Source organism: Phycodurus eques, chromosome 19, assembly GCF_024500275.1.
Source record: "Phycodurus eques isolate BA_2022a chromosome 19, UOR_Pequ_1.1, whole genome shotgun sequence".
In the NCBI taxonomy this organism is placed as follows: Eukaryota; Metazoa; Chordata; class Actinopteri; order Syngnathiformes; family Syngnathidae; genus Phycodurus; species Phycodurus eques.
The window spans coordinates 10,740,398-10,754,259 of NC_084543.1; the positions used below are offsets into that span (position 1 = coordinate 10,740,398).

Consider the following 13,862-nt stretch of genomic DNA (forward strand, 5'->3'; position numbering starts at 1 on the left):
TTTTCCGTACCGCTTATCCTCGCTAGGCTCGCGTGCGTGCTGAGCCTATCCCAGCTATCTTCAGGCGAGAGGCGGGGTACACCCTGAACTGGTGGCCAGCCTACAATTACAACAAGATCTATCTGCTGTGTCTACATTTTGGATTTTGTGTCATTCTATTGCTTCTTTTTTTTTGCTCTGCAGGTTCTGCAGGTGCTGGTTGAATGCATTGAAAAGGAGGGCTACGATTACGTGGTGGAGAACGACCTCCAAGGGAGCCAGTGGACAGACCACAGCGGGCCAAGGCGGAGGTAGCTGGCCTGAGGACCTAGACGCTGCATGGGACTGGATTTGGGAGGATTTCACTTGCCTCCTGATGCCAAGTGAACGATTTCAGGCCCAGCTGCCCGAAAGTCACAAACTAGCAGACGCAACAGAACTTGACGCAGGTGACAAAACACGGATCCTAGGTTGAGCTGGGTTTGGACCATGTACATTGAGTTGGACCTCCCCTCGTCACCTCGGCCTCTTGAAAAAAATAAACACCCACTATCACCGCAGCCAGACTAACCCACTGCAGCACTAGCAGACCGTGAAAGTCTTGTAAGAGACGCCTTGTCTTTGTCTCCTTCTGGACCTTTTCTTTTGAATTCAGTGAATTCTGAGGGACTTGGCGCGACTTTCCAAGCTGAAAAATGTGTTTCTACGTACTGATGACATCCCGAGCATTCAATTGAGTTGCCCTGGAGGGAATCCTGGTTGTTTTTTTTGTCATCTTAAAGATCCAAAACATTAAGTTGTGTTTACATGAAAATATTTTATGTTATTTTATGTCCTCTCACGGCTCTTTGTGGTTTAAATATTTTTAATTGGAGTGCAGGTTAACTCCTGAATTTGTCTATTAATATTGCCCATAAATGTCCAGGAGAGTGTATTTATCGAAAACCATATTTATTGTTAGAACGAAAATAGGCACAAAATCAGCCTCAAAAACATCAAAGTGGTGTACTCTCTTATTTACCCCACAAGAGGGCGCTTATTGCTGTGTGCAAAACCACAAGTTATTAGGTCAGGAAATATTCAATAAATTGGGAGGAACAAAGGTCCGCCTGACTTTGTGTCACTTAACGCCCAACTGCTGTCTTATTATTCGTATCACCTAATCACCAGCCACTACATTAGGTACACTTGCACAATGTACTGAACTCCCAATACAAGGGCTGTATCGAATATCAGCTTTTATATACAGCAGAGAAAAATGTTCAGTTTTGACTGGCACTATTCATTGAACAATTTGCATTAATGTGGTTGGAGTTGACAGTGATGCAAAACAGCACTGTATCATCCTGAGAGGTGTTTCTAACATTCTGGTTACGCTGCATGAGAGTGGAAAAAATATCAGAACTATTTCTCTGTATGTTGCACCACTGTTATTATACAACTGTTGAAAAAAAAAAAAAAAAAAAACATGAATTAAAATCAGAGCATCCTTGTCAAAGCAGAATTTTGGATGCGTTACAGTGCGTGTAGGTGTACCTAATATTGTGGCCAGTGAGTGTAAATGGGTTGTAGTACCAAAAATGTTAAACAAATCGTTTTGTACTATTGTTTCTTTGTAATATAATTGGTGTCCAGATGTTGCTGTCATGGAGAGATTATTTTTGGGGGTGTACAGTACATTTGATTCATTAACAACAGCTTTGACGGCTGAGCTGTTGGTCGAGCCGACGGTTCTGTCATTGGCTGAAATTTAATATATACCATAGAGAAATCTAGTGCCTGTGCAATGATAGAAACTTGAATGTCTGGTTTCATACGGCCGAAAGGTTTCAACTTCCTCCCAGAGACGAGTACAGATGAGATGGGGGGGGGTCCTTGTATGAGTGTGTGCTGATTCCATCTGTTCCACAAAAAGGTTTTCTACAGTCCTGTGTCAATACATTGCGTGTGTGTGTGTCTGTGTGCGTGTGTGTGTGTGTGTGTGTGAGGATCCACGGAGGACATACAATATATGTTTTTCACCATCAGAACACTGTTTCTGTGGACTTTTTTTTTTTTTTTCAATTCTTGGCATCATGGTTAAAGTGCAATAAAAAATAAGCAGAATCCGGTCTTACATTTTTCTAGGATTATTTGTTTTAAATGTATTGATAGATACACAAAAAAAAGCAGTACAGTGGTGGATTGGTAAGCACGTCTGCCTTATGTTTCTGAGGTTTGGGGGTTACAATCTCTGGCTTTGCCTTCCTTTGTGCAGTTTGTTCGCCCTGTGCTGGCATGGGTTCTCTCCAGTTTCCTCCCACATTCCAAAAACATGCAAATTAGGTTCCCTAAATTCTCCGAAGGGTGTGAATGTGAGTGTGAATGGTTGTTTGCCCTGTTATTGGCTGGTCACCAATCAGATGCTAAACTGCATATTTGTGTTAGTTTTCATGGAAAAGGCATTTTAAGCTATAGGAGAAAATTCCTCCTACTTATCCACAAATGTAATTAACATCTTAACAAAACTTCCAAATCATTCAACTTCATTTTGCACAGCTAAAAAATTTAAAGGCATTAAAAATAGTACTTTAGAATATTTTTGAGAAATGTTTTAAAATATTTAGACCAATGGGAATATTACTTTAAAATATTTTAAAAATATCTTATAAATATTTAAACAAATTAAAAGGCATTAAAATATTACTTTAGAATATTAAAAGATTCCTTAAGAAATATTTAAACAAATTAAAAGGCATTAAAATATTACTTTAAAATATGGTGTTCGTGATATCATATCTTATTCGTATTTTGTATTTTAAAAAAAAATTATTAATTAAAAAAGGATATAAATGTATTTGACTTTTGTCCGAAGCCAGCAGCCATAAAGAAAACCTAATTTTAGCAACTTCAGGTTCAAAACATCATGTCATCAGCCAAGTAGTTATGCTAGCTATAGCAGCATCCACAGGAAGTCCGATAACATGTTTACAGGGTTTAGTTATGTGACGTTCCGTTTAAAATGGATTGTATGAGTCCCAACTGCAACCCTTAATGTAACTCAGTAATGTAACCGTTTGTGGAGGCAATGAAGGGGTCACTTGCATAGTACAGTGCAAATGAAAGTTCCCTGTGCATTTTTTGTTTCGATAACCTCTGCTTGCAGTGCAGCTTATGCTACTTGTTGGTTTTCATTGATGGACACCCACACACACACGTACTTATACACACACAATGTGATCCATGAATGGAGAAGGCGGAGCCAGCTACCACCATCAGAGAGCGACCGGAGGACAACTAATCGCTGCAGCCAGCCGCAGACAGGCTGTCAGAGGAAGCATCGTCATGGGAACAAGCCATGACGATGCTTATCAGATCCCACCTCGAACCGACTTGATTCAGCGCAATAATTATCCAAAACAAAAGAAAGGCCAAAATTGAGGCAGAAGGGGGTCACACTGTTCAAAACATGACAAATCCCACATTACCCATAAAGCAACGTCACTGCAGTCACTCAGCAGGGGGTTCTAGGGGGAAGGCCGGGGGCTGTGCTTTGCTTAAATAATGAATCTGGAATTAGCACACTTTGATATTTTAAACACATGACAAATCCAATTTATGATAAAAGACACATCATATGTCTCTCTATCTGTAGCCGTTTGTGTTTCTTTTTGGTTAAATAATTTTTTCCAAGGCCAACAACAACAAAACAACCCTCAAAAATAATAATATCCTTCGATAAAAGTCCAACCTTGAAACTATTGACAGGAGTCGAAAAAGTGCATGAAGAAAAGCTATGTTATATTCTTTTGTAACAGCCATGTTGGCTCCTCGCACAAGACAGACAGGTCAGTTCTTTACATGAACATGTAATCTTCCTCCCATCTGTCTTGAAAGCTCCTGTTTCCCATCTTCCGTTTGGCCATTTTTGGGAAGGGGAGGTGTAATTTTGCCCGAGGAGACCAGTAACATGGTTGCTATTGGCTGCAACAAAAAAGGAGGGGGGGCTTGCCGGTCTCGACTGATGCCCTAACACACGAGCAAAGCATTCTAGGATTTGTATTACGGTATTAGCCGTGCATGCACTATATACTGGCAGCCCAGATGTAATACACATTTGATATGGTCTCGCGGGCCAGAATTATATCGTGGGCCAGTTTTGGCACCCGGGCCTGAGTTGGACATTTATGCCTTACAGTATAATGTAGTGTAATTTGACACTACTTCATAATAAAGCAACAGATACAAATGATTCAACAATTGCCTTGGGTAGTGTTCAGACCTCTGCCAAGGCCAAACAATTCGAATTCAATGAATATTTTACACTTCGCCCGCGACCCTAGTGAGGAGAAGCTCCTCAGAAAATGGATGGATGGATGGATTTTACACTTCCACCTCCTTTATGTGACTATTTTGTGACTAACAATATAAGGAATATGTTTTTTTTTTTAATCCCTTCATCAGATACAAATGTATAGTGATTTTCCACTTTACAAAGCTCTAGCAGGATTTAAAAATAATAATAATAATTATGATGGACACTGTCAGCACGGTTGTTTAGTGCTTAGCATGATAACCTCTCAGTTCTGAGGTTCTGGGTTCAAAATCTTCTGGCCTTCCTGTGTGGAGTTTGCATGTGTTCCCCCGGCTTGTTGGCTTTTCTCTTTCCCCAAAACAAGAATGTTAGGTTCAGTGGAGACTATAAATTGCCCGTGAGGGTGAATGTTTTTTTTGTCTATATCCTGTGTGTGCCCTGCAGTTGACCACTGTTGTACACTGCTTCTTGCCCAACGTCGGCCACGATAGGCCCCTTCTTACCCACCAATGAGGACAATCATAGAAACTTGATAGATATGTTATCATAATCCTGGTGTTTAACAAACATTTGGCATTGAAAACAAATGAAAAGATATGTTATATGTCAACACATCTCTGACAATGTATCAAGCAAGGCAGCTTTTGGATTGGATGCCACTAGATGGATGCCACACTAATGTTGTGGCCATCGAGCATCTAGCCAATGCATCGTCGTCTCCTGCACCAAGGGGCCCACACACAGAGGCCCTTGCAGACCTCGGGGTGTTTTCCCTGCATCGGCCGCCTCACGGGACACTTCCAATTGCTCCGTTAAGAGTCCCTCAAAAATACACATTCCGCTCTATTTTATGGACACGGAAACAATTTATGGTCATTACAGATCATTACCGATAGCATCTCCAAAACTTCCCGTTGTTGACTAAATGTCTGCCAGAGTGGACAAATACACACACGCACACACACACACTTACTGTACAGCCAAAAGAGTTAAGAGGAAAAGAAAAACAATGATGCAAAGGGTTTGTTTGTTGGTTTGGGCTTAGAAGTTTTAACTACAGCAGCAGAGATTAGACTATAAAAAGAAGCAAAATAAAACATAAAAGCAGCAGGCAAAAGCAGGGGACCACCCAGAATCTTCTTGGATGTGGCTCACGGGAGTCTTTTTCTCTCCCCTCAGATAGGCGGGCCGTTACTGTGAGACGAGATATATATATATATATATATATATATATATATATATATATATATATATATATATATATATATATATATATATATATATATATATATATATATATATATATATATATATATATGATAGCTCATTATCAACTCTAATGAGGATAAGCGGTATAGAAGATAGGTGCATGGACTATACTCTGTTCAGAAAGGTGGTTGAAAAAAACAAAACAATTCCCAGATCCAGACCAACTTTTTCTGGGTTATTCCTTGTCCCATGGCTTTAAGTGAACAAGCTTTTGTGTTATTCTGCTCCCAAACAAGCGCAGTGGATGACAACGTTCCTACCTTTGGGAGTTGACAAACACACAAAGAATCAATCCTGATCCCCATCTCGCACCAGATATCACAATTTACAATAATACTAACTTGAGATCACTTGTGCACAGAAGCAGACAGAGGTGGGGCAGTAGCCATTCATGGAGAGCACCTGGGGCAAGACGGAGGGGGATCGGGGGTGTCGAGGATGTTGGGGGGGCGGGGGGGTTCTGGAGGAGGAGGCCGTCACCAGGAGAGCTCCCAGTGGACGTCAGCTGGCTGAGCAGAGCAGCAGGAGAAGAAGGAGAAGGTGTTACTGCTGGAGACATATACTGTTTTTTTTGGGCGGGGAGGAATCACACTATAAGTTTAAGTGTAGACATGTTTGACACTTCTCACTATCCATTCAACTGTTTCAACTATGATGGAGACGCGTACGCTTCCTGTAGCACAGACCAGGAGAAGAAGATGTGCCGGCCCGCCTACAGGTAGGAAAGAGCCCAACTTCCCTATTCTATTCTATTCTATTCTGTTATTTCATGACAATTTACAAAATAAATAAATAAAGAAAAAAGTGATCTTAAGGCATTTTTTAAGGAAGATGCACTTTCGGCCAGTGTTATTGTTTACTACCTTCTCAGATAATGGGCATTACATTGTTTATTTTTATTTCCTAATATTTCATCACACAATACCGATTACATAAGAATACATGACATATTCAAAATTAATGACATAGAATAATGAAGGTAAAGTCAGGCACAAATATTAAAATATACAGTATATGTATATGATGTATATTAGGTACATGTACAATAGGTATGCTAGGAATTAAGTTATATCTTTTTTTATAGTTAGTTTTACATCAAATACACTTAATACATTTAATTACCGTTATGATGCCGCTTACAGGGTGCTTTAAAGACTTCCAAGTATAACCATTTTCTGAGCCGCTTAACCTCACAAGGGTCGCGGGAGTGCTGGAGCCTATCCCAGCTATCATCGGGCAGGAGGCGGGGTACACCCTGAACTGGTTGCCAGCCAATCGCAGGGCATCAAAGTATAACAAAATTTGAAAAAGTCTGTTTATTTGACAGGAATATATTAATCCATATAACTCTAAAATATGATAAAATATATCATCTTAAATTGTGATAGCTCTTCCAAGTGATTTTCAAATAAAACGTTTTTTTGTTTGTTTGTTTACGTAAGGTTTCTTTTATATTTGAGGTGGCCCCACTTTAACTAATGACTAAAAAAAAACAAAAAAAAAACATGTATTATCAACATAGGTCATTGGTACTTTGCTTTGGTTGATCTAATATTGAATGTTATGCAAATGTGAAGCAAAAAACAATGCATTCCATATTCATCACATCTACAATAAATGATGTATATATTAGTGTCACTTCTATTAAAATATGCATATCTTAAAGAATTCATGGAATGGTGATCACATGAATGAAATACATCTTTTCATGATAACAAATTGTAACATGCAAAAATTAATCGATGAATCAACAAACTAATCGATTATCAAATTAATCGATAACTATTTTGCTCATCGATTAATCGTTTCAAGACTAACTTAAAATTGTACAAATCGTTGGAATTTCAGCCACTCAACAGTAAATATTCTTAGATTTCTGTCGTCCTCCATGAAAGCAGACTGATTATCTTTGTGTCTATTTAAAATAAGACATTCGCAAACATCTGCTTTTTCTTTGGAATACAATGATCAACATTTAGCCTTTTTTTAAATTTTACAGACCAAATCAGGAACTGATTCATAAACAATCTACGTTTGTGTATTTCCTGCACTGTCAATTTGAAATAATGTCCTATTTTTGAATAAAGGGATGGAAATGAAAAAAATTGTAATCCAATTCATCAATTCATCGGGGAAAAAAAATTAACAGATTAATAGATAATTAAAATAATTGTTAGTTGCTTCCCTGGTACAGCGTTTACATGAAGTATTTTGAAAAAAAAATTTATAATGAATTTTGATATTGACAAGAGGTAGAAAACTTTGTCATATTGCCTAATTCAAATGCGTGTGCACGTGTGTATGTATGTGTCAGCTACATTGCCCTGATCGCCATGGCGATCCAGCAGGAGTCCCGAACAGAGGGTTACCCTGTCAGGCATCTATGAGTTTATCATGAGGAGGTTCCCATACTACCGCTCCAACCAGAGAGCCTGGCAGAACTCCATCAGACATAACCTATCGCTCAACAGTTGCTTCATCAAGGTGGACACACAATTAACACGGTATTTTCTTCACGTAGAACAACGCAGAATCCAAGTATCTTCCTGTTGTGTCACAGGTTCCCAGGACGGAGGGAAACGAGAAAGGAAAAGGAAACTTTTGGACTTTTGCCACAGGATGCGAATCCATGCTTGACCTCTTTGAAAACGGCAACTTCCGGCGTCGGAGGCGCAGGCGGAACATGAAAATCAGCCTTCGCGATTCAGGAGAGGCTCCGCTCCGGCCTGCGGAAAGCCATGGCAAGCAGCTCGCGCCTGCGGTCCGCCGCCCCGAGGCGGACTCTACCCTTTGCCCTTTAAACCCCGAGAGGCCTCGGCCGTGCCCCACGCCTAACCCTCTCGCCCCGAAACCGGAGTCGGAGATCAAGTTCAGCATTGACTACATCCTGTCTACGCCGGACCCACCCGTGCCTGGGATCAGATCCTCCCACATAAGCCCTGTGCACATAGGCCCGGCAGGACCACACATACATGTTCTGGAGCCCCAACACCTGAACCTGCACTTCTGGACCCTGTGAGGAGCGGAACCGGTCAAAACTGGCACAAACTGGGAGGACGTCCAAAGACAATAGTCATTTAATTGACTTGAAACTGTAATTAAATGAGCGACAAAATAGAAAGGTACAGTTCAATATGTTGGCTTGCAACACAGAAAGACAAAAAGAAGAACACTGAATTCATATTGTCATTCATGCATACGGTATGCACAGAGCAGCGTGTGACCGTCAACGGTAGTCTTCCATACACATACTGTACATGAGATGAAATACTGTGGGGTTTTTTTACATTTACTGGATTATTTTGCATCAAAAACCTTTATTTTCGTCCTCCTTTCACCAAAGCATTGTTTAAATGAACATTTTGCAGATTTTTCAATTACTGTCTTTTGTTGACACAAAGTCAAACGGAACAAAAGGCAAAATATCTGCGGAAAATGTTGACGGTTATCAATTGTATACCATGTTCAAAAGATAAAATGTCAAGGTTTTCCCAACATTCACACATAAACTGTACTGTACACATGGTTTAATTACTGGCAGTACATACAAGATGCGACTGAAGTTATTCACATAGGTAATTAAAAAACATTTTTTTTTTTTTATACTAAGGTAAACGGTACTGAGACTTTAATGTGTTGAGACAAATTAAAACCTATAAAATCATACAAAAAGCTGAGTCTCATAAAATATTCAAAATCAACTATTTTCCAGAACCAGTGAAATCATTTTCATACTTATTTTGAACATACTAAAATATAAACAGTATATAATAGTTTTTGGGCAGCATGGTGTAATATGGTGGTTAGCACATTTGCCTCCCAATTCTGAGGTTCTTTGTCTGAATCTCGGCTAATTCCTTCCTGTGTGGAGTGTGCATTTTGTCCCCGGGCTTGCATGGGTTTTCCCCGGGTACTCCGGCTTCCTCCCAAATTCCAAAAACAGGAATAATAGGATCAGTGGAGATTATAAATTGTCATTAGGTGAGTGTGTGAGTATGTGCACTGCTCATTTGTGACCCTGATAAGGACAAGCACTAAATTGATGGATAAATGTTAGTTTCCTACTAAAAACAGTGGACTACATTTTGTATGAAATTCTGCTAGGATCCTCATTCTTCATGTCAGTACATTTTGGGTAAATTGTGTCAAAAGTGGGGTCTAGTGGTACATTTGCTTGACTTCAGGGCAGGCCGCGTGATTCCGTTTCCACTTAGTGATGGTGCGAACGTGAGGGTCAATAGTGATCTTTCTCTACTCTATATGTGGCCTGTGATTGACTCAAAACGTAGCTGACAACCTAAACACAAAAGCGACATGAAAGTTGTTTATGCTGAAAACTGTGCTAACAAACAAATCGAACCTTTTATGCCATCCTTGTGCAATTTTGAACATGTTACCAAATTACAGTACTTCCTCCACTAAGGCGACATAGCAAAATATGTTCATACTCTTGACTATTCCATGCAGAACAAGTTGTAGATATCTATCAATACTTATCAATATCAAGCCATCCATTTTCCATAGCTTGCCCTCATTAGGGTTGCAATTTAGATGGAGCCTATTCCATCTGATTTTGAGCAAAGGGGAAATTGCCTACAGTGTGTTGACAAACAAACATTCACACCAATAGGTAATTTACTCTTCAATGAACTGGTTTTGGAATGTGGAAGAAATGGTGAAAATACACACCACACAGGTGGCCCTGAACTGAGATTCGAACCCAGAACCTCTTGAATGTGAAGCACACATGCTTTCCCCTTTTCGCCGGGGTGCCCATACGGATTAATATACAGCGGTGCCTTGAGATACGAGTAATTTGTTGCATGAAAGTTGAATCGTAAATGATCATTTCCCATTGAAATGAATGGAAATAGCATTATTCCGTTACAGCCTTCCCCCTGAAAGAAATAAAAAATAAAATTGCTATAACTTGTACTTTAATGAGTAAAATAGCACTCCATTACATTGTACTTCATAAAAACATACAGTAATGGCATAAGTAAAAGGAATTAAAAATAATTAAGCCGTTTTTGTCACACTGCATCAGTCGAATGGCCATTGTGCTGCTCTTTCTGGTGTGCCCGCCTTGCCCACCTGGGGACAGTAGAAGCCAGACAGAGATACTATATACCGATATACTGTTCATTGAGATGGTCCACTCTTCATAGTTCATCAGTACGCCACTAATATTAGTTGTTCTATGCATAGGATAAAGAACATATGACTGAGTAGTGTTATATTTTCAGTAAATCTGATGCTGCACCATTTGTGTTCAATCTGTTGCTTAAAGGGTTATAGCACCACAACATCCAAGTTGATGCTATTCGGTGGTAGCATTAAGCTAGCAGACCGAAAGGTGAAGCTATGTGGTTTTAAATACACAAAGTGGAATTTGCTTTGTTTGATGTTTAGTTTGACAGTAAACTTCAACAGGGAGTGTCAATAAACAGCTTGAGGCCTCTTTTTTGAAAATGTGTTCACTACTTGCCAAACTGCTGCTTAATGTGAAATCTCTGCCACCATACAGCGCTCATAAATCTGAAGTCTACGCTTGCAAGTCAAAGCAAAAAAAATCTTCCGAACGACAGCTCGTAAGTCGAGCTACTCATACCTCAAGGCCCCACTGTAGTTTAGATGAACTTTAAAGTGACGTTTTGTTAGTAGGAATGTTAGTTTTCTGGAATGCAGCGGGGGGGAAAATGCACAAAGGCATTTCAGAATTAATATGTAGCGTGCAGGCGGACATGACGGCAGCCTGTTACGACCGCGCTCGCCACGCCTCCCCGCCTCCTGCCAAATTTAGTTCTTTGTTGGTGACCTTTGGAAATCCTGATTGACTGACACTTAAATTCTAATCCACTCGCTCCTTATTATAACACACGATATGCACCTTTTTTGCTAATGAAAACAAACAAACAAAAAACAAGTCTGGCAAACACATATTTCCTACGTGAGGGAGATCAATCATATTTGTGTGCTGCTGAAGGGACATTTTTCAATTTAACCTTCATATAATGTGTTGACTACATCAGAGAACACACTTAACATGAGTGGCATTTAATATAGCATAACACTTGCAAGGTGAGGCCCAGATGTGACCCTATTTAAATAGTGAGGGGGGTTGTGGCTGAGCTTTAACAACGTTGTGTCCCCCCCCACCCCATTTCCTTTATACACACGCCAACAAACCCCTGATGCTATACTAATTAAACACAACTTCTGCCTCTTTTACAAATGCCCCTCATCGATCTGCGGGATTTTGTGTGTGTGCGTGAGGTGCCCCCCAGCAAACGTCTGCAGCAGCGCGAGTTTATGGATCAGCAAGTTTCCATTAAGAAAGTTGTTGACGTCGAATAGCAGGCCACGCCGTGGATATATTTGGGTAAATTAACTTAGCATAAAGTGCTCCGAGGCTACAGGGGCCAGTACCAACTAGAAAAGTCGACATATTGTGCTGTGAGAGATTGGGAGAATGTGGCACTACTGGCCTATTAAATAACCACACGCCCTCAAAATCCTGCAGTATCTTGAGTCATAATTGCTGACGCCGATCACACTTTCCATTTAGATGTTGATAACTTCATTAAATGCGTAAAATGAGCACCTCTGGGTGAGAGGAAGTAAGTGTTGCAGGTCAGATTGAAGCCATTGATGTGAGTCGTTAATAAAATCATAAACACAAATGGGTCATTTAGTTTGAAGTGATTATAATGAAGCTGTGTAAGAAGTGGGTAGGATAAAAATTTGACAATTATTTATATTAGTTGTGATGAGGATTTCTTCTTCACAGTGTGATGCAGGGAATTAAAGAGAATTATGGAAAGCCGTTTGATCATTTATTCGATATACTTGATACTACATCTTAAGGTCCATGTACTAGTACACTCTTTTTCCTTACAAGTAAAACCAGGCACGTGCACACATTTTTTGAGGGCAGGTCCTCAAGCTAAAAAAGGGCACCCATTGCCAAAAGCATTCACACAATTAAGAAAATCAGTAGTATTTAACTTGTATTTGACTATGTATTTATTTCTGTTAACACAATCAACAGTCCATAATTCCACTATTAACAGAGGCGGTGACTATTGACAAATGTCAGGTTTTTGTCATAAACAAAAATGACCCCTCGATAAATCATTTTAAAACTTATCTTCAACTGTTATTTAATCTGTAACCTGTACAACTCAATTGTAAAAGAAAAAAAACTAAATGTAGCGAGGGGAAGCAAAAACAAACAACTGAGATAACATGATTGGAAAAAAACCTCATACAGTAAATAGGGATGTGGCTGTGTACAGAATTAAGCAAGCACATTCAAACTCATGTTAAATGGAGGCAGCACACACCTGCCGCCAATTAAAGTGCCTCTGATTAACCCCAAATAAAATGAGGTGGGACCATATGTATAATTTTCCTCGTCGTGGAAAAAAAGTAAGACACAGTCGTTCTGTTAGTGCGATCAATTTTCTTCCTAGCAAGGACAAAGAACATACTACTACCTTAAAACTGGAGGTCAATGATATGAAGTAAATGCTCAAATGGCATTCGATAGAGAATGAATGAAAGCTTTATGCGCCATTAAGAAGGCAGCATTCAGATGGAGGTGCAACAAAACCAGTCATCTTTATGTTGAGCTTGCTCCAAGTGCATGTGTGTCTGTGTTTGTCAATAATGAGAAAATCAACATAGCATGTCAATCAATGGCCGCTGGGCGACCTGTTTACATTTTTGACTTTGATTTGTGATAGAGATCCTGCGGTGGTTGGTTGGCGACAGAGCACAAATATGACTGGGAGTGACCGGAAGGGTTTTTATATTAGTTTAGTCAAAAAAAAAAAGAAAAATGTGTGACATTTAAATCAAAATATTGCTTGAATATCTGCTAGAATTCTGTTTAAATTTGCCACTTGTCATTTCTTGGTAAACAGGCCACCCAAGTGTTGCATGATTTAAATCTCAACTGAAGCATGGAAAAAAAAAAAAATGTCTGTATTTATTTCACAATAAGGATCAACAATGTATTATTGTTTCTGCCGAATAACTACAGCACTTGCAAACCTGCTCCGTCCTATTTTTACCTCTCTCGTTTGGCTAAATTATGAGAAACCTTTTTTCAAAATGAATGCAAAACCTGCAATTGGTTGTATTCTCTGTGTAGTTGCATGTTAGAAGAAATTAAGTTGACTCCAACTTCCATTTGACAAAGTAGTGTTCAAAGGTTTTAATGAGGTCACATCCTGATTCAAATATTGAGCAGTTAGTTGCATAGCAGTACAAATACCTTTACAACATACATCCTGAATACATGTGATCATGAAAA

General features: G+C 39.5%; 2 protein-coding genes across 2 annotated transcripts in view; both read left to right on the top strand.

Moving 5' to 3' along the window:
• Positions 1 to 1,973, top strand: part of fam20cb (FAM20C golgi associated secretory pathway kinase b) — a 61,708-nt gene extending 59,735 nt beyond the window's left edge. Inside the window, exon 11 of the mRNA XM_061705931.1 lies at positions 184 to 1,973. Within this exon, the coding sequence (XP_061561915.1) occupies positions 184 to 294 (111 nt within the window). The 3' untranslated portion in view covers positions 295 to 1,973. The remainder of the gene's footprint in view (positions 1 to 183) is intronic.
• A 4,047-nt stretch (positions 1,974 to 6,020) lies between these two features.
• On the top strand, positions 6,021 to 11,066 carry foxl3 (forkhead box L3). Its single transcript, XM_061706356.1, is given in 4 exon segments — positions 6,021 to 6,260; positions 7,857 to 7,890; positions 7,892 to 8,026; positions 8,103 to 11,066. Coding segments are annotated over 4 exon segments (735 nt in total). The 5' UTR covers positions 6,021 to 6,153; the 3' UTR covers positions 8,562 to 11,066.
• Positions 11,067 to 13,862: the final 2,796 nt, after the last annotated feature.